Source organism: Macrobrachium rosenbergii, chromosome 36 (assembly GCF_040412425.1).
Source record: "Macrobrachium rosenbergii isolate ZJJX-2024 chromosome 36, ASM4041242v1, whole genome shotgun sequence".
Classification (NCBI taxonomy): domain Eukaryota; kingdom Metazoa; phylum Arthropoda; class Malacostraca; order Decapoda; family Palaemonidae; genus Macrobrachium; species Macrobrachium rosenbergii.
Genome location: NC_089776.1, coordinates 27,495,289 through 27,517,788, shown reverse-complemented (window position 1 = coordinate 27,517,788; position 22,500 = coordinate 27,495,289). Strand labels below are relative to the sequence as shown.

Here is a 22,500-nt window from a genome sequence, read left to right as displayed (position 1 = left end):
GATCCATGTATGCCGTATGCAACAAATGCTTGATTCATGCACATAAACACACACAGGCACCCTTTCTGGTTAAATCTTATCAGTGCTTCCTACATCTGCTTATTTTCTGAATTAGAATCCCACTGTACAAATTCCCATGTATGCTAATTAATGTTATGCTAAATATTTTTACAGCTGCCTCTACCATCCATATTTTTATATAATGGAACAGATATTCCTCTCAACCGTTCCTTTGGAAGCTATCTCTTATCTAGACATACCTTACAAACCATAGCTAGTCACTCAAGTCACACTATCACCACCGAACCCCAGCTTCTCACTTTCAACCTCATTGCTCTGGTATGTTTCCTGTTCATCTATTAATTGCCTTCCCTAAGTCTTCAGCGGTCTTGCATAAACTTACAGTAACCCTTTTCGCTTCAGTCTCTTGTTCCACACTCACCAAAGTTTCAAAATCTCATTCTATCAACCCAGGGCTACATTAGCATCAGTTACCTACTCTCACTTAGCCATATAACCCAGCATGAAATCTTACCTACTCCTGATATACTCTTTCAACGTTCATGTCATAAACCATATCTCAGATTTCCCCATTTAATCTTTTAATCTCTTTGTCCTTCCTGTTTGTCAAAGTCACTTTTCTTAACTACATTGACATTCATATTTATGCCTCCTCTCCACCTTATTTCTTATATTGATCCACCCGAAATTATAAAATAAACTTACAAATACTCTTCTTCTCATCGTTAAATACATCAACGAGCTTTTATATTTTTCTTCTCCGTACTAGCACACAATCTGGCAGACTCTTACATTGCCATTTTCTCTTTTCCCGATGTACACAGGAATATTCTTTGGAAGCATTGTATTTATAACAGTCAAGTATGTCAGCTCTCCCATAACTTCAGGAAAATTATACAGTAAAAAAAAAATTGGGGAACAAACGTATTTTAAAAATCCACATACCGTTTCGGAACGTCATCTCCCAATTTGTGGTTTTTACAAGTTTCAAAGTTCAATACTGACTTGTTATAAAAATCATACAATCCAACATCAACTTCTTTTTCTATTACCTACCTTTGCATATAAGCTTTTAAATGGCCTATACCAAACACACTTTCATTTTCTCCATACACTGCTAGGTGTAAATTGCAGCTCTCCCCATTCCTGCGCCATACTTGCTCTCTAGTATAGCTTCTCCAAGATACAGTCATAACCGTACATTCATAGAGCCAACACATTTGTACTCTTTCACCCAAACCCAGACCCACGCCATTCAGCCACCCCAAACAGTCTTTTCTCACCCAACCCTTTATCAGTCACTCGACCTTGAGGGACATTGTATCTGTACCCGAAACCATCGGCACTTGCAGAGGTGGCAGTGTAGTACCAGTACGAGTCCTCACTAAACAGACTGACCGATCTCAAGAGAGATGGCCTCATCCTCCGTTTTTTGAGACATGTTCTTACTTTCCTAAGGGTAACGACACTCGATTAGGCTCTCCTCCTTCCTAGGATATGTTGCATAAAAATCCTAAGTCTTTACCATATCCCAGAGCAGCAGTGTCCAGTAGTCCAGTTACTACGACGTGGTATCACTCAAACTTAATCGAATGAACCTATAATATATATATATATATATATATATATATATATATATATATATATATATATATATATATATATATATATATATATATATATATGTATATATATGTGTGTGTGTGTGTGTGTGTGTGTGTGTGTGTGTGTTTGTGTTGTAAATTAAATTCGTCAAGTCAACATTGTACATCTTTCTCCCGGATATTTACCCGAAGTCTTGACTGTAATTTCCTGTTTGTACCTTGCGTTCATACAGGAACTCCAGGCCCCTTAAATGAATTAAGAAGTGTATTGGTTCTGGTCCTCTACAACATCCACTTTAGGATTAAACTAACATGCATACCGATAAATTATCCCCACAGATTATCGCTTCTAGAAGTTTTGTTTTCCTTTTTTTTTTGTGTACGTATCTGTCGTAATTATTTTCATACACAACTACGTCCGATACATACATACGTAAATTTGTAAATAACCATAGCGTTAACTCGAGTTTATCTTAATCAGAGTTTTATCATTCCGTTTTTTCCATCTTTTTTTTAAAACACCGTTATATTTTTATATGTAATTAGTTAATTAGTTAACCTATATATGACGACAGATAATTTGCGAAATGTATTTACCTGTGCCCTAAACGAAAACGATTTCCCTTCCAGTGTGGGACCAACATTTTCCGTAAACAAATCAGAGCCTTCCATAACTTTGACCTTTCCAGTAAATTAAGTGGCTGTAGTAAGACCCTGTTTTAGTGACGTGTGTTTCTCGTGATTTCATTTGACACCTGAAATACTTGAAGCTTTAAGGTAGTGATGAAAGTGGACCAAATAATGTCCAGAATTCTAATGTATAAATTGTGAGACGAGCGCAAAATAATACTATGCAAATTGCAATTTCTCTTCAGGGACTTTGAAGAGGACTGCATGTTTGTTCAGTTTAACTTTTAGTGAAAATCTAGGAATCGTCTGAAAAGTTGTTCGTTTATTGCTGTGAGTACTGAAGCTGTGTACCATCCCCTGTACAAAGGATTTTTGAGGAAATTTTAAAGAAATATTCTTGCAACATTCCCCCCATCCCTTTTGAATGAATTAAAAGAATATCATAGTCGTTTTAAAAGAAAATAGTTCAGAGTACTCATATCCTCCAGAACTCAGACTCCGTTTTGAATATATTTAATATAGAATAGTGATTTCCAACCCCTTTTATTTGAACCTTGGAAAATTCAGGCATCTAAACACACAAGGAAAATAACAAACCAAGGAAAAAAAGGAATACCAAAGTTCTTGCAGATTGTATCAAAGATTGCACACTGAAGTGATATCTGTGACGACCTAATTTTTCTTGGTGACACTTGAGTAGGACTCGCAATGGCTAAGTTCCTGAGGAGGAGCCTGAAGCGGAAGAAAGGTACTGTTAGCTTCTTACGTAAGTTGCATTTCTTTTATTCTCCTCTGCGTCTGTCTGTGTCTGTCTGTAAACTTGTCTGTCTTTGTTCTTTGTGTCTGTATTGTTGTTTATGTGCCTGTATTAATCTGACGTGTCTTTGCCCTTTTGGGTGTCTTATGGCTGTGTTTTCTCTCTCTCTCTCTCTCTCTCTCTCTCTCTCTCTCTCTCTCTCTCTCTCTCTCAGGGTTTGGGGTTTGAGTAATCAGTACTTGGTGATTGGAAATGCTTTTAACATAGTCCCTCTCTCTCTCTCTCTCTCTCTCTCTCTCTCTCTCTCTCTCTCCTTCCCATGGGGTTTGAGTATTCAGTACTTAGTGATTGGAAATGCTTTTAACATAGTCCCTAACTCTCTCTCTCTCTCTCTCTCTCTCTCTCTCTCTCTCTCTCTCTCTCTCTCTCTCTCTCTCTGTCTCCTTCCCATGGGGTTTGAGTGATCAGTACTTGGTGATTGGAAATGCTTTTAACATAGTCCAAACGTTCGTTGTTTAGCTTAATGTTTCAATTTGCCTAATGTAATAATCAATTCGCCTTGTTATTTGTTAGCGGCTCTTTAGTTGCAATGTAATTCTACTTTCTGTAGGGTAAACATTTTTGAAATATGAGTTCTAAGGACTTAATTAAAAACGCGTGTTTGAACCAGTGATATACCGCTGTAAATACTTGAGATTAGGAAGATTTCAAATCCTGTGTGGAATCACAAAGAAATTTGTTAGTAACCTTAATGCTTCAGGATTCTGTAATATTCACTCGTGAAGTGCCCGAAAGATATATTACATTCGTAAAAAGAATGGAAATTACAGTTAACGAGTCATAAAAAATACGAATCAAGTCCTTCACAATGGGGTGGTTGATATAATATCTATTAAGAGGAAACCTGGTGCCATTGACTGAGGAAAGTTAGTGTAGGGCGAAATTCGCTCTCACAAAAATGTCAGTTAACTGTTTGTTGAAAACTTTTGAATCGCAGTTGAAATTTGAACAAAAAATGCTTAGGTAACTTAGTTAATTGGCAGGCTAATACAAATTTTGCATATAATATATATATATGTGTGTGTGTGTGGTTATGTGTATATATATATGTGTTTATATATATATATATATATATATATATATATATATATATATATATATATATATATATATATATATATATATATATATATATATATATATATATATATATATATATATATATATATATATATATATATATATATATATATATATATATATCTTTCCTTTAGCTTGTTTTACTCGAAGTGAATGGGACACTTTATGTCTCTCTCAGAGAAACATGACATTTATTCTTTTCATCTTCCGGGAAATGAGTTAATGATGCCGTATCGCTTCTCTATCCCTTTTTGTAGAAGATTTTTAGCTTCATCTTATATCTATGAGCAACCATTACACGAACATATTCTCTCTCTCTCTCTCTCTCTCTCCCTCTCTCTCTCTCTCTCTCTCTCTCTCTCTCTCCCTTGTCAAATATCTTATTTAATAATAATTTTACGTATTTTCTCTCTCATTTCTTTTGTCTATGAAATATGTTGTTTTTGCCAAAATATATATCGATTTTTTCCGCTTGCTCTCTCTCTCTCTCTCTCTCTCTCTCTCTCTCTCTCTCTCTCTCTCTCTCTCTCTCTCTCTCCCCAACCCCGCATCTCACAGTCTGAGGAACCAGTGCTTGATTCTGTTTCCCAGAAATTCAACGTGTGTTTTGTCAGCAGTAAAGTCGGAACCTAGTTAATAATTGACCGTTGTGGATCGCAGCTAGGATAGAGAGAGAAATGGATAAGAGAAAAAACACCAGAAATGTGTTAATTGCTTGGACAAAATATTTCCCCGTTATAAGATAGGAAGATAGGTTACTCATAATGTGCTCTCTCTCTCTCTGAGGTTGTTCTGCTTATCAAAAAATTATCAGCTCTCTTCTCTCTCTCTCTCTCTCTCTCTCTCTCTCACACACACACACACACACACACACACACATGCTCGCGCGCACACCCATTTTAAGTAATTTTCCAACGCATGACTCAGGGTTCACGACGTAATTAATAAATAAGGATGAAAAATACTGGGCTATAAACCATTTATTTTAACCCCTTTCCGATAAATCGTATTTTTCAGACTCACTGGGTTGCCTAAACGCCATTAAATTTTTTTTTTCTTTTCCGTGGGCCAAAATAATGGGATTTTGTGAATGCTGTAACAAGTTATTAATACTTCTTTCGTCTGAGAATAGTTAACATTGAGATATTAAACGAATCACTTACATTACATCTCTCCTTATATAAAAGAGAGAAAGAGAGAATTAACTATCATTATGATTAATGTACGGGAACAGGTATATAGAAATAATCCATTGTTGACTGTGCCTTTTATAGAAAAGTTATTTCTCAATAAACTGAAATAGATTTATAAAAAAAAAACCAGGACCAGTATCATTCCCGCATTCATCCACGAGCTGCGAAATTATGAATAAAGTTTAAAATTTCCCCTGGAAGAAAATGCTATCGATTCACTACATTACATACACATACACTGAATGTACATGCACACTTGCATGTATATCGGTTCATATTTCACAAGTGTTTACATAAAAAATGAAGGGCTTAAAGATAATGCCTAAGTCTTGTTTACTCAGGGGTTTTTCAAGATTCCCTGTTTGGTGGTCAGGGAATAAGGCGAATCTCAGACACGTTTGGGTGTGTAGGATACACATTTAAAAACTTGTAATTGGTATGAACCGCATTATTTACTGTTTGCTTGCAGATCGTTGATGGAAGTATGTGCCGTTTAATGCACAAACACACACACACATACACACACACAGTATTATATATAATATATATATATATATGTATGTATGTATGTATGTATATATATGTATGTATATGTATATATATATATATATATATATATATATATATATATATATATATATATATATATATATATATATATATATATATATATATATATGTATGCAATATGACCATTTTGTTTGAAACCATGCGTTGGGCGACCAACACCGTTAAATGAGCTTAGAGTGTCCCCCGTGGAGCCGTTTTGGCGCTCAGAAGTTGAAAATTTAAAAACCGTTAAAATGTTTTACCCGCGTAACTGCAACAAAAACAAAAGAGTTTTTGTCATTTTTTTAATTCTGAAGAAGAACGGTTTAGTCATTTGATACTTCACAAGGGTTTAAAGACGCATTCCTAGAATAGCGCAGCATTTTACGAAATTCTTACTTATAATTTACCGTATATAAATGCGAAAGTGGCCTATAGGATGCAGATTGACCCTATGACAATGCTTTGTCTGATGTCAGTGAGGATGATACTGTGTTGTATAAGTCACTGGGCCATATTTTTCCACCGTGCGAAGACGCTTCTTCATCGACCTTGTGACTATTATCATTTCTCTAAATAACTAACTGTAGTGTTAGTTATTTAGAGAAATGATAATAGTCATAAGGTCGATAAGTAGCGTCTTCGGACGGCGCAAAAATATGATCCTCATAATTTAAAAAATGTTGGTGTAATGATGACCATAATAATGCTTCAGATGCTGTAGATGAATTCGACATACAAGAATATGAAATGTGGCTGAGGTTATTTAGGCAACTGAAGAGTTTGATGGTGATAGTGATGGCTATGATGACATTGATAATGACGCTAATAGTGAGGATGCTGTAGACGAATCGGAAATAAGGAATGAAAAGTGACATAGATTATTAAGCCAAAAGCCTATGTGATAGTGATGATGATCATGTTTTAGATGATAGTTATGATGATGGTGTGGACGATGCTTCAGATGATGTGGAAATGTGGAGAGGAAGACCTGTGTTTAGGAGGTCGTCATTATCGGCGTCATTACTACCTTCAAAGGAACCTGAGATGAAGGGGAGATGGAAGTTTTTTCTAATTTTTTTATTTTCCCTTTCTTTCCTTAGGCGTTTGTTCGTGTTTGTTTCGACGTAAGAGGAATGTTTGTTTCCGTCTGCACGTGTGACGTTTGTGCTGACTCGAAACCATTCTTGGTATTTTTAAAGAGGGCTTACATAAGGGAATTAATGGGAACAAGAAAATAGTTTTACTATCTACTGTGGTTTATAAAGACCATGTGATACTTTGTCTTTATTTCAGAGCAAATCATTTTATTGTTTTCGTTGGTTTCTCTTTGAAATCATTCTCTTACGTTATTATTAGTCGATGACCTTAAGTGTCGCGACTCCAGTTTATCATAAATTGATCCCTCAGTCCATAACCAGTTAGGGTATTCTTTCCGTACGTCTGTTTACCCATGTTGAAGACTGGTTTGCTGAATAAGAATAATAGTGGAAGTTACAAGGCTTGACGTTTGCAGATATTAAAACAGTCATTGAAGATACTGAGCTGACATTGCACAGTATAATGAAATTAGGTCAGAAAATCTGTGCTGAATATTATCAACGTTCAGAGGAGACTGCGATAGAGTAATGGATATTTCCATCTCATCAGAGTTGGGCCTGTTGTGATTGGATTAGATCATATCCTCCCCCCCACCCCACCCTCTCTCTCTCTCTCTCTCTCTCTCTCACGAACAGTTGTTCTATAACACGCATGTATATGAAACAAGCTAAAAGGACCACGAACTTGCTGAGAGAGTTTTAAAGATTCGAATGCCTAATTACAGGAAGGAGAATAACGTACCAAAGATAATCTGTAAATATAAACAAGGAAACAGATAACAGATAAACAGTAATTGGGAAAACTCAAGAAAAGTCAGTGGTGAACGGCACGCAGTGTGGCATTAAACAGTCTCGGAATGAATTCAACGAAATAAAATTCAGTTTGATTTAGTAACACCTTAGTGACGGGAACTAGGAAACGCCTGAAATCTCTGATTACACTAAAGCTTTAGAATCACATTAAGAGAGCCTTGAACCAACATTAACATAAGCCTTAAATCAAAACATACTTAAGAAAAACTATTTAAATTACAACAAGTATTTAGAAGTTTTTATAAGGAAAGACCTTCGCCAGTATAGTCCGCGTAAAGAAAATTTGAAATGGAGTCATTTTATGAATTTTTGGGATTAAGATTAAACCGACATTAAAAATCCGTTTAGACGACTAGTGCTGTTTCGTTAAAGAAGAAGTAGAAACAACCATAATGGAAGTGAAATCTAGTGAGGTTACAAAGGAAAGTCGTTATGAATTTCTCGATGAAAAATTGGTTTCCCAAAAGTTGTCTCCATACCAAATTATGCGGTTCGCTTTGACAATGCCATTGATAAAAAAAAAAGACCCCTTTTCAAAGGAATGTGCGTACGTCGTACGATTTAGGCCTACTGTGAACGGTTTTTGCGACCTGTGTAGGCTTAGGGGCCAGCAGATAGATTGGTTTTTCCCTCCAGGCCGTAAATTTCTTATTAGGATATTGTGGATATTGTCGGATCCTCATAATATCGCCGGTCTTCGCTTCCGCCTCCCGACGACATATTGCCGGCTGTAGATAGAGCTTCGAGAGTCCTTTGATCAGATGGGCCGCTATTGTGTGGTTGTTCGTTTTTTGTGTGGCGAGATTTGATTGCGTGGTTGTTGTCATTTTATTATATTGTGATTTTGCGTTTATGGAATCAGATTTTATTCAGTCATACTCTTTATTTAAAGTTTTTATTCGCGCCGTTTGTTCCGTTCTTTGTCTCTCTGTCATATGAGGTTAACATTTTTCCTACCCTGCCTCACCATTGCAAAGCCCGAGATATATTTTATAGTGGAAATAACATGAGCCAGTTTCCTGTGAATTCCACTAAGCCTCTGTTGACTGAAGCAGTGCATTATCTATCAGGTTGATCTATCTATCAAGCTAATATATCTGTCAAGTTAATCGAGTGTGGTGGGTCGCAGCCAGGTTAAAAAATTGAGAGGGACTAACAATCTCTTCCCAAGAGACATGCTAAGGAATGGAAGGTAACTCTCTCTCTCGAGCTCCACGAAGGAAATTCTAATGAAAAAAAATAAGATTTTATATGGCCTTGCGAAGTATTTTCCCCGCGGCCCAAAAAGGGAAAAGGGAAAGGAAAGGGAAGGAATTTATGATATGAAAATCGCCATTTCTTGCGATATTTCTCTCCAGGATATTAGCTATGGGGATGTCATGGGGGTCCCCGGGTGGGGAAGGGACGTTGTTTTATGATAACGTGTGACTTTTAGGACAAAGGGGCCCCCCTTAAGAAGGGACGAGGGACAGGAGGGGAGGGAAAGGGGAACTTCATCCTACCATTTAAAAGGTATCTGAAGACTACATGTATATAATATATTTATAAATTGCTTTTGTGGGTTATTTATTCTATGATGTAGGGTTCATTTATTTATTAATTTTTGCTTTGTTGATACCTATTAGTTATGATGCTACAACTAATTTATTAAAACTGATATTATAATACAATAATGTAAGCAATAATGATAATCAATCTAGCTTCACAAACCAATCTTGAGCCCTTGAAAGGTGAAGAATTCTGCATGAAAATCTATGCAAGAAGGGCCTTTTTGTCTCTTGCAATAATAATGATAATAGTAGTTCTTACATTGCGTAATTATTATCACTGCGTTCTATTTTTGTTAGTTTTCCCCAGCCTCTTTATTCCCCGTCTCCTTTATCGTTCCAAGGGAATCCTTTTACAGGGGATTTCCAACGGGTCTCGCTCTCTGCAGAGAATGGCATCCCTATTTTTATCTCCTGGTAGAAAGCAGCTGCACCAAGTAAACAATGTACGAAAATAAAGGGGAATGACAAAGAAGGTCTTTGGGGCTCCTCGTGCGAATTTTGCATCGCTACTCTATAGAACCGGCCCTTCGGTAAGGAATTATTGTCCGTAATCGGATGATGCCTCTCTCTCTCTCTCTCTCTCTCTCTCTCTCTCTCTCTCTCTCTCTCTCTCTCTCTCTCTCAAGTGAAAGAGATTTAGAGGTTTTCAAAATTACTCTACTCTCTCTCTCTCTCTCTCTCTCTCTCTCTCTCTCTCTCTCTCTCTCTCTCTCTCTCTCTCTCTCTCTCTCAAGTAAAAGAGATTTTAAAAATTATAATACTCTCGAGTAATAGAGGTTTTCAAATTTATATTACTCTCTCTCTTCTCTCTCTCTCTCTCTCTCTCTCTCTCTCTCTCTCTCTCTCTCTCTCTCTCTCTCTCTTGAAAGCAGTTACTCATAAAAAGGCTGAATTATACGTTTTCGTGGCTGCTACAATAAATGATAAGAATAATAATTGATAGAACATCACTTGGCAATTGATAAATTGCTGCTACAGTTAATAACAAGAATAATATACAACTGATGGAACGTAACTTGGCAATTGATAAAAATTTCAATAAGATTTCTTCTTCTAGAACAGTGGTTCACTCGGCTTAATAATAGTGATAATGATATTTTCATCATCATTGTCTCTAAAGCCGTATGACCTGAAGGGCAGCTGTAAAATTCCACCATTCATGGCTTTCCTGAGCTATCACTTCCACAAATCTCCTCTCATTTCTATCATTTCCAGCATCCCGTTTCCATTTTCTTATCGAAGTAGGTCAGGATCCTAGCTGACTCTGGCATGTACTATTCTTCCATGGGTGGCGTAATGGACGTGTCCAAACAGTCTCCATTTCCCCTTCGTTATTATCTCATCTACATATGGATCGAAACTAATCTCCTTTTGATAACAGTTGTCACTCTTCTTCATCTGGCTTTTGATAATCTTAAAGCTTTAGATAGAGCTTCCTTGTCATCTCGTAATTCACTGTCTAATTGCAATATAAATCATACTACGCATAGTTATTCTCGTATGAATTTCAGTCTGTTGCATTTCTAAATCGTATTTAGCCTGCCCATTGTTTGGGTTACCTGTTATTGTCTTTCCGTAAAGTCTGTTGCAAGAGAAGCTCGGCAATGTACCTTTGTTCCTAAAGATTTGACCCAATATCATTAATCCTTCCTCCATCTAATGTTAGTCCTTACCTTTGTGTATACTGTGTCTGATATATATATATATATATATATATATATATATATATATATATATATATATATATATATGTGTGTGTGTGTGTGTGTGTGTGTGTGTGTGTTCAGATATATCTTGATTCTCATCTTATATAATATGAATTTTGTTACGCAAGCTTTGTAAATCCAGTATTCTAAGTCTGCGTTGTTTCTAACCTTTCCCTAATCTAACCCCTCACATTCATCTCCAACCACTTTTTTTTTTTTTATCCCTGAGGAAGGGGAAACGGTAAAGGTGAGATTTTAACTTTTCCTGATAGTTCCCCAATATATACTAGAAAATCATATCTGCATCTTTTTATTATTAACATCAGAAGTACCAGTAGTAAAATCCGCCCACTCGCCCCAGCCTCCACGGAGCCCGCCCACTCTTTCTCTTTTTCCCGCACATATTCATCAGGACACCTCTGCCTTTGTGTTGGGCACACAAGGCCTCAATATCCAATCACCATAAATTCGGAGGAAAACAGCCGTAAACTCTAATGGGCAAAATGCCCAGTTATGAGCCTCACCTCTTGGTTGAAAATTTAGTGCCCTCTCTCTCTCTCTCTCTCTCTCTCTGTCTCTCTCTCTCTCTCTCTCTCTCTCTCTCTCTCTCTCTCTCTCTCAGTTTAACATTTGGCTTGTCACTTCAGTCATGTGTAATCGTTGGTCCAAGATTCAAATGAAAAAGCTTGAGGTTTAACCTAACGATAATTAGTTAATCAAAAGTCAGGAAAAAGACCTTCTTTAATACAGGTTTTGTTAAACAAAATGTCAGTTTCAACAGCATTTATTTTATATAGTAAGCGCTCAGTTCGTCTTATCAGTTGCTTTTCTTGCGCTGGAATGGTTGCAAGCAGTTGACAGATAGTTCTCCTACACATCACTAAACCACTGGATCTGAATATCTGTCAATTGCTTGCAATCATTCCAGCGCAAGAAAAGCAATTGATAAGACAAATTGAGCGTTTACTATATAAAATAAATGCTGTTGAAACTGCCATTTTGTTTAACAAAACCTGTATTAATCAAAAGTCATTACCAATTGCCTCGGTATATCGTGCTGAAAGATTCCATTGCAGAAATTGTATGAATGTCACCTCAGATTTCATAAGTAGTCCACAGTTACCCTCCTACTCCATATAAGCTCACCGTCTTTCGTCCTGCATATTGTCTCTGGCCGACTGTTAGAATTGTCAGTTTTGATGTTTAGTTACTTATTATCTGTTTTGCCTTTCTTAAGACCGTATTATACAAACATGTTTTCAGGTATCTTTTAGCAACATGTCAAGACACGAGCGGAATAGGCAATGGCTGTCGCGCATAATCGGGCCCGTAAGGAATGGTCAGAAACGACTTAGTTTTGCTTTAATATAAAAAAAAATATCGGATACTTTTTTGTAAAATTGAGTAATTGACTGAAATACAAATAAAGATTCCACGTCTTCAATATTTTGTAAACGTAGTCTTTATTTTTCACTCTTTTATGTATGTATGTATATGTATATGTGTATGTATATATATATATATATATATATATATATATATATATATATATATATATATATAAATATACATATATATATAATATATATACACACACATATGTTACATACATACATAAAAGATTTTTTATAATATATATTTTATATATATATATAATATATATATATATATATATATATATATATATATATATATATATATATATATATATAATCCTTTAGTAATGTTTTCTTTTCAATATGTTTTATTTTTTTCGGTATATCTCAGGAAATATATCTTTCACCTGAGTTGAGCACCCCCATAGGTCTTTAAGATGCCCTGCGCGGTGGAGATAGATCTCTTGTATTCTACAGACGGCACTGATGGGATAAGGAAGGAAACCTCTCCTCGAAATAAAAAAAAAAAAAAATGAATACCCTACCTAAAGAAAATGGTCATCCATCTTGGGCTGTGCCGTTATTGTTCAAGGCGGGTGATTTCATTTTGTGTACAATAACAGTCGTGTGGAAAATCATTATTTGTGGTTCCCCATACAAAAAGAGTAATTGCTAAGATTTCATCCTTACACCTACGTAAGGTAAACCTAAGAGAGAGAGAGAGAGAGAGAGAGAGAGAGAGAGAGAGAGAGAGAGAGAGAGAGAGAGAGAGAGAGAGAGGCTTTTTTCTGCTAACATGCGTTTGTTTTTCATTGTCGGGTCAGTGATAACATCGTTCTTTGGCATGGCATCGTGAAAACTATAAATTGATGTTTTTTATTAAGGTTTCTGTGTACAGAGAATCTTCTGATCCTTTTGTTATTTTGCATGTAGAAAGGATATCACATTTAAGTGTTTATCATTCCAGCGTGTTAGAATACTATCTGCATGCCGTACATTTATTACATAAACATTATGTAGCTTGTGACTGAATGTATTACATTTGTAACATATCTGAACATCAGAGTGTTGCATGCATCAACCAGCATGTATAGTTTATCGATTCAGTGTGTTACATGTATCAATTGTGCGATTTTAATATAGTATTGTACTGTTAGTTTTACAGAAACAGTAGTTTATATGACTAAGAAATATGACTTTTATTAAAAAGGCTGTCTGTCATATGTATTTCAAAATACTGTCACAAATTTTACAACAATTACTTTCATGTTACTGATGTCGCAAGAATTTGTGACATTGCATGGTCACAAATACCACTCTGTTGTGGGCCACATATAACAACATTGTGTAATGCATGTTACAACATTATGTGACAAGTATTACAATAATGTTTACAAATGTCACAAAAGTGTGCTTCTTTTATAACACCAATATATTTCTTACTGAAATCTATTTCGTAGCAGCATTTCCCTGCAGTGGAAATTTTTAATGTCCTGCCATCACACCGTAATGGCGATCGTTCCGGACCTCCTTGTTGGGCCAAAATAAATCGAAGCCGTTTGAAATGATTAGTTTTACGACAAAGTAAAGGACTGGAAAGTAGTTTGGGTGCAAAGTTGAAAGGATTTGGGTTCATGGGCAACCATAACTTTATAATGTTCTCCGTGTCCACCACCTCCAGTGATCAGCTGTAATGGATCTGTGACTGGTATTTTTATTTCGTCTGAGCAGGTGACTTGTGATTATCACTCATTCAACATGCCTGACCATTGTCCGCATTTTTTTTTATTTTTCTTTCCACATCTTAACAAACCTTACCTTTTTAGAAACCTTGGCAGGCGAACTTACTGACCGACATTAGGAAATGCTTGAAAGGACTGGAGTGTCTTGCACTGAGACTTTCTTAGCAATTATGACGGCTCATAACTATTCTGTTAAGAGAACTCTGTGTGTCTCCTTGGGCGTAGTGCTTAGCAGTACTTATTTCGGTACGGTCTCTTTAAAGTTACTTTTCCCCCGCAGTTGGAGTAGTGCCGTCAGTACACCTCACGCGGTGCACTGTAGGCATTACTTTAGGTTCTTTGAAGCGTCCCTTCGGCCCCTAGCTGCAACACCTTCCCTCTTACTCTCCAATCGCCCCCCCCCAAACTCCGAAAAAGTGTTTCATCGTACAACTGCGAAGTTTTCAAACCTTTTCTCTCTGTTTCCCTTTCAGCGCTGAATGACCTCATAGGTCTTAGCGCTTGGCCTTTGACTTAAATTTCATATTCCATTCCAGAGTTAGTTTTCGTGCTAGAAGTCTCATTTAGGTGTCATTTTAAAGGTGAGTTGTGTTAATTTATTTGCATAAATCCCAACAAATCAAACAATGAAAATAAAAGGTCAAAATATTTGTAAAATATTCCCACCGAAACTAAAATATTTGGGGCATAAAATTTCTTCCACCGTGCAGAACTTCGATTTATTAGCTTTCCAATGCAATATTGCATATAATTTATCGCCATTTATCCATCCACTGCTCGGCAAAACGTTACCATAATTTTTTAGCTGTGCAGGTACATTTTACGTATTTGTGTATAATTGGTTTCATTTATTATACCGATAGCCGTATTTATAGAATAAGGTTAGGGCAGAGGATAATTTTTATCTCTGCGTAATATTTTACGGTTATTTTCTAATATTGGGAGGTATTGAACTCATAGAAGTATCGAAAAAATACACTAGATGTAGGTTTCAAGCAGTCGGAAAATTATTTAAATTGGGCTGTCCAATTGACGGCGTGGTCACAAACACTAGCAGAAAAATCAACATCAACCACAAAGTAACTTGTGCTAAAACAACTTTAATCTCATATATATATATATATGTATATATATATATATATATATATATATATATATATATATATATATATATATATATATATATATATGTGTGTGTGTGTGTGTGTAATATATATGATATATATATATATACATATATATAAATATAATATATATATATATATATATATATATATATATATATATATATATATATATATATATATATATATATATATATATATATATATGCTCCATTGTGGCTCACCCTCTTGGATTTTATAAAAAGTGTAAATAAATTTAATTGCAGAAAACCTCTATCAATCAGTAAGTTCAGTTTACTCGGGAATTATGATTTGTGATAACTTTTGACCAGTATTTACATGTAGGAGTTTTTAGTTTTCTAAATAATAATTCATTATAAGCTTCGACCTATATTTTTGTATGTGTTACTGTGTTTTTATTAATTATTTTTGACCTGGAAGTTCCTGCGCAGTGGAATGCCTAAATATGTCCTAGAAATCTTTTTCTCAAGAAAATTTTATTTTTTGTATATTTTTGTACCTTGCATTAGATTTATATATTTGTGGAGTTCTATAATTATACGATACCACACACACACACACATACACACACATATATATACATATTACTAAAAAGACCTCATTCAAACTGGGTGGTATCTAATGGAATATTTATTCAGAAAAAGTTACAAGCTTTCTTGGACAAACAGTCCACATTATCAAGTATCCGTACAGTGGACTGTTTGTCCAAGAAAGCTTGTAACTTTTTCTGAATAAATAACTCCATCAGATATCATCCAGTTTGAATGAGGTCCTTTTAGTAATTCTACTAATGCACAGAACAATTGTATATGTGATAAAGTTAATATATATATATATATATATATATATATATATATATATATATATATATATGTGTGTGTGTGTGTGTGTGTGTGTGTGTGTGTGTATGTGTGTAATTTGGATAACCTAAATGTCCTCTAAATTTCTCGATGTTGGGCTTTTAGTGACAAGCGTATCTCAAGTTTGGCCATTACATAGCCATCTAATACAACAGTGTAACTGAATATTAACATTTACCTAAGTATATAATAGATAATCTTGGACATATCATACATTCATAATTATGCTTCGTCTCAATGCCTGATCTGATTTAACCCCTTCATGGCGTGATCTCTAAAATAAAATAGAAAAATAGAAAAATCTCTCGTGCCTCTGTATTGCGAAATAGATCAGTTTGCATTTTATGGCTATTTTATGAAGCGTGAAGACGAAATCTGAACGCAACTTTTTCTCAAATTTCTCTTTCGAGTGAGGGAGAGCCAATACAGGCTTCCCCCGCATGGTGATGACGTCACAACCCTCATGAAATGAAAGGCTCGGTGATTCTAGGAACACTTTAATCGAATTATCCCTTTGTCATTTCTTTCGTGGAGCTTCTGCTTCCGAAATCAGTCTCTCCCTTTGATTATTTTAGAGAATACTTGAATGGTCGGAATGAGGTGTTGTGAAAGATCCATTTAGCTCATGGTATATCTCGTTCAGTAATGAAGTGGACTTATATATATATATTTATATATATATATATATATATATATATATATATATATATATATATATATATATAAATATATATGAATATATATATATATATATATATACTGTATATATATGTGTATATACATGTGTGTATGTGAGTTGTATATAATATATATATAAATATATATATATATATATATATATATATATATATATATTTATATAATCATGCATGTATATACACACACACATATATACTTATATTAATGTACGAGGGCGTTCAGTAAGTAATGTAACAATTTTTTCTTGGCTAATTTTTTTCGTTCAAAAGTTTTGAAATATACGTATATATATGTATGTACATGTATGGATATATAAAATATATGATATATATGTGTGTGTATGTGTGTATATATATATACTGTATATATATATGTATATATATATAATAAATATATATATATATATCGATCTATATATATTATATATATATACATATATATATATATATGAATGACCTCATAGGCCATCTAATACAACAGTGTAAACTATATTCCATTTACCTGTCCATATATACAAGATAATCTTAGAGTACTATATTTACACTGTTAGAATTCAGAAATATTAACGATCTCAATGCCTGTTTCACATTTAACCCCTTATGAAAACTGATCTATAAAAAACTCCTGTCTGGTAGAACAAATTTAATCATAACCTACAGAAGTGCCAGGTCTAGTTTCATTTTATGGCTATTTTAACTTAACAGCCTTGAAGGAAATCTGCAACGTTTTTCATTACTCCTTCGAAGGCTGAGGAAGCTTCCATATTCCCCCCGGCCCAAGATCCTACGGCCTTGACGTCACAGACCCATTATCTGTTAATGAACGGAGCGACTGTCTGATTCTTTCCCCGAGGTGATTCCATTTAGATTCATTATTTACTTTCGGCAGGTTTTTTCTTTCTTTTATTCAGGATTCTGGTCTTACGGCCGAGGGAACTTTGATAATCTTGATCATATTTGAATGGTCCGGAGGAATGAATGTGTTGTGAAAGATCCAGAGAGATTCTAACACATTTTGTTACTTTGCTTGTAATGATTATGTACTTATATATATATATATATATATATATATATATATATATATATATATATATATATATATATATATATACTATATATATATGTGTGTGTGTGTCTGTATATGTGTGTATGTATGTATATAAATATATATGTATATGGTATAACGTATATATCCATATATAGACATGGATGTATATACACAACACATATATATGTATATTAATATACGAGGGGCGTTGTAAGTAATGTAACAATTTTTTCTTGGCTAATTTTCGTTCAAAGGTTTTTGAAATATACGTATATACTAATATGTATGCATGTATAGATATATAAAATATATGATATATATATACATATGTATATATATGTATATATATATATATATATATATATATATATATATATATATATATATATGACCTCATAGGTCCCAGCACGTGGCCTTTAGCCTAAATTCTATATTCCATTCCTGTCCATATATACAGTATATATGCTTAGAGTACTATATTTACACTGTTAGAATTCAGAAATATTAACGATACCCAATTAAAGTTTCACACATAACAGTTATGAAAAACTGTCATATGAAAACACTCCTGTCTGGTAGAACAATGATTTAATCATAACCTACAGAAGTGCCAGGTCTAATTCATTTCAGGCTTTAACTTAACAGCCTTGGATCTGCAACGTCTCTTCATTACTCCTTCGAAGGCTTCGGAAGCTTCCATATTCCCCCCGGCCCAAGATCCTACGGCCTTGCTGCGAGACCTTCATTATCTGTTAATCCCCTCACGGAGCGACTTCCTCTGCTCTTGTTCTTTCCCCCGAGGTGATTCCATTTAGATTCATTCCTTTACTTCTCGGCAGGTTTTACACCCTCTTTCTTTTATTCAGGATTCTGGTCTTACGGCCGAGGGAACTTCAGGTAATCTTGATCATATTGGCCCTCGGTCCGGAGGACTGAATGACCTGCGGCCGCCTTCCAGAGAGATTCTAACACATTTTGTTACTTTGCTTGTAACGATTATGTATATATATATATATATATATATATATATATATATATATATTCATGTGTGTGTGTGTGTGTGTGTGTGTGTGTCTCTTTGTGTATGGTGTGTGTATGTATATAAATTGTGTGTATCTCGTGGTGTGAATGGCTCATACATCCATTAATAGACATGGATAGTGAAACTGAGGACGAATACTGATGAAAACGCAGCGTAGAGTAGCGTGAAATTAAGGCCGGCCAGTCGTGAAGCTGATATCAAAGTTGTATAATATTTTCCTGATATGGTAATAATTTAAATGATAACGGGGTTTTCAGTGGTATAAGTGGTGGTAGACGTGAATATATATTCTCGAACCCATCCAGTAAACTTATTTCCAGATGTTGGTGGTTTTTGTTTGTAAATTATTTTCCTTTAAATTCCTGACTGAATACAGTCCTGGGTTGTTATTTCCAGAGAAGAATTACAGAATAGAAATGGAAGACTGTCTACGTTATAATGCAAATAAGTCCATTCCTGTCTCGGTGCTAATTGCAGTATGACGCTGAAACGTGGTAGTTTAAGCATCACACTAATTAGGTTGTAATGCGACTGTCTGAATAGCTGAATTTACATACTACACTTAATGCAGTGATTATTTGGCAAGAAGTGGTACAGAAGGGCTTTTGCTTCTTGAGTTACTTTATTTGTAATATTCGTCGTTCTCAAATGGCTCATAAGAGCTGATACTTTTAAATGTTGTTAGGCTGATACCTGTCAAGAATCTAACTCATATCTTATTGAAGATTAATCGCAGTTTTTCGAGTCAAGTTGTGTCGTGGATAAGGGTTTCATACATACATACACATTGTGTTAATTCATAACCATACGCAAACACTCCTTTACTGTCCTGCATAAATCACCTTACTACAAGTCTAATAGCTTCCTATTTGTCGTTCTCTCCCCGGCATTTACGTGAGTCTAATTTTGAAAGTAATAATCATACTATTACTCATGTATGTCTTAACTGTTAGTACGTTAGTGCGTTAAGTTTTTTAAGTGTACTCAAACTTGTTGATGCATCTGCACTCATATCAGTGATTAAAAGTCCAAATGATCTAGTAGTTACTGATTAATACAGATCCAAAATTTTCGGTAATCTCATCTGCAGTTCCATGTTTAATTTTACAAATCTCCTTTTTCTCTCTTTTCTTATTCTTTCTTCGTAACCTTAACCATATGGAATAGGTAAATTGAATTGACATTTACTTACGTTCAACATTTCGTTCAACATTATATATAATTCATGTATATAATATATATATATATATATATATATATATATATATATATATATATATATATATATATATATATATATATATATATATATATATATATATATATATATATATATATATATATATATATATATATATATATTCATTTTTGAGTTCTGTCTCTCTCCCTCCTTCTTAACTTTACCTCTAGAGGTCCTCTTGGTCTCGCCACTTCACCGCCATCGACCGTAATGGCTTTGGCAATCAAATCATAAAAGTGCTTTCTCCCCTTGTGAGTGTGTGTGTGCGTGTGTGTCTGTATGTGTGCGGGTGTGCGCGCGCGAGAACTTGGGGGCTTTCTCGGGAATGGGGGTCGAGCTTGTGTTTATTCGGCTGCTAATTCAATATTTCCTTTCCTTTCTTTTTTCGAAAGTCGTGTTATTTTTGGAAATAAAGATAATGTGCCGTTGTTAATGATTTTTCCTGTGTTGATGAATGTCCTGCGTAATGGGACGGGAACCCTTCAAAGAATTTGGTTTCCTAATTGTTGCTAATATTTTCAACAGGTAAATATAAATGTTTCATTACCAGAGAAAAACTGTTAATAATCACAATCATAACAGGAATGATTTTTAAGATTTTATTAAATTATTTTACTAAGAAGCATTGTGAAAGTTGATTCATAGATAACAAACACGAACAGAAAGGAACTCACGGGAAGTCATTTCAAATTAGGACATACCGAAAGTACATTTGAAACTTCCAGCAAAAAAAAAAAAAAAAAAAAAAAAAAAAGAAAGTCTTGTCTTACTGCACTTCATACACTTTCCACAAAATAGGACGAAAAAGAATCGTACAGCCACAATGCATATTGAACTGTAAGCAGACTTATGTTTATAGATTCCAAATAGTGTCATTTCTGAAAACGAGAGTCATTACCAGGTGTGAAGCTGTTTCCCCCAAGCATTTTCCTTTAAAAGATTTCCCGGAGTCGGTTTTTCACGTCTTCCGCTCTGCAGTTGCACTGTTGGGCACCCAGGTAGCAATGGCTTGGTGTTCCGATGTAGATTGCGTTTCGCGATGTGCAATTTGCAGTTATGCATGACTGCTGGAAGCCTAACATTGGACTCGCCTCTCTCTCTCTCTCTCTCTCTCTCTCTCTCTCTCTCTCTCTCTCTATATATATATATATATATATATATATATATATATATATATATATATATATAATATATATATATATATATATATATATATATATATATATATATATATATATATATATATATATATATATATATATTCACTTTTTACATGACGTAATGATTATTTATGTTGTTGTTTGCGATTGCATTAGAGAAATAAACTTACATTATATAAACACGCACATTTATGGATATGTGTATGTGTTGCAGGAACATGTGAAATCCAGGGATTTCACGAAATCCCTAGGGGAATATGTGAAATGACCAATTCGCCTAAGAACATTCGATCCCCGAGGGCTAGTACTAAACACGGCGAAACAGTGATTCAACTACAATGTTTCGCCGTGTTTAGTACTAGCCCCTGCGGTGACAAATGTATTTCGCCGTGTTTATATGTGTGTGTGTGTGTGTGTTTGGGTGGGTGCTTCTCTTTTACAGTGGCAAAACTTCAAAGGGGGAACAAAAACTGTGAGACTATGCTTGTACATTTATTCAATCCCAAGCTGATAGCTGTTTCAGCCATTAACCTCCAGCTTTCAAGGGGGGATCTGTTGCTCACTTTTGGTTCTCTAACTGGAACCAGAGTGATTTACTGAGAAGCGTCCAGGCCTGTGAATTACGTAAAGCTTGATTTTTATGAAGTTTTAAATTTCTGTCAAATTTTAAATTTGGATTCTTGTTTTTCGATCGTTTTTTGGTTTACTTTCCTATGAATCAGAAAGTCATTTCATAGTAAACCTTGTGTAGCCCCCTTGGGAATGAATAAGCATAGGAAAAGAAAGGGAGTTTTTTTTAATCCATGTAAACACCAACCTTGAAGATCTGACGCATTTACATTAGCACTTGAAGAATTTACTTACATATACTTGTTTATTATATATATATATATATATATATATATATATATATATATATATATATATATATATATATATATATATATATATGTATATGTATATATATATATATTTACAAGGTGTGTGTGTGTCTGTGATAATTAGTGCGGAATCAAGATAAAGTGAGGAAAGAGCAATGGGTCGTTACTCCATGGTAAGCCATAGACCCCTCCTATGTAAACTGGAGGTTTATATGTCTTATAGAAAACAGAAACAAGGCGAGAAT

General features: G+C 34.6%; 1 protein-coding gene across 3 annotated transcripts in view; it reads left to right on the top strand.

Annotated features, from left to right (window-relative positions):
- The window catches only part of LOC136825035 (Kv channel-interacting protein 4-like), an 884,172-nt gene that overhangs the window by 588,166 nt on the left and 273,506 nt on the right, over nucleotides 1-22,500 (top strand). Inside the window, exon 1 of one of the 3 annotated variants that reach the window (XM_067081081.1) lies at nucleotides 2,266-3,021. The exons of 1 other annotated variant lie outside the window; for it this stretch is intronic. In XM_067081081.1, the coding sequence (XP_066937182.1) occupies nucleotides 2,964-3,021 (58 nt within the window). In that variant the 5' untranslated portion in view covers nucleotides 2,266-2,963. Of the gene's footprint in view, nucleotides 1-2,265; nucleotides 3,022-22,500 lie in introns of those variants that run through there. One more of the 3 variants, XM_067081082.1, reaches the window with a different exon arrangement.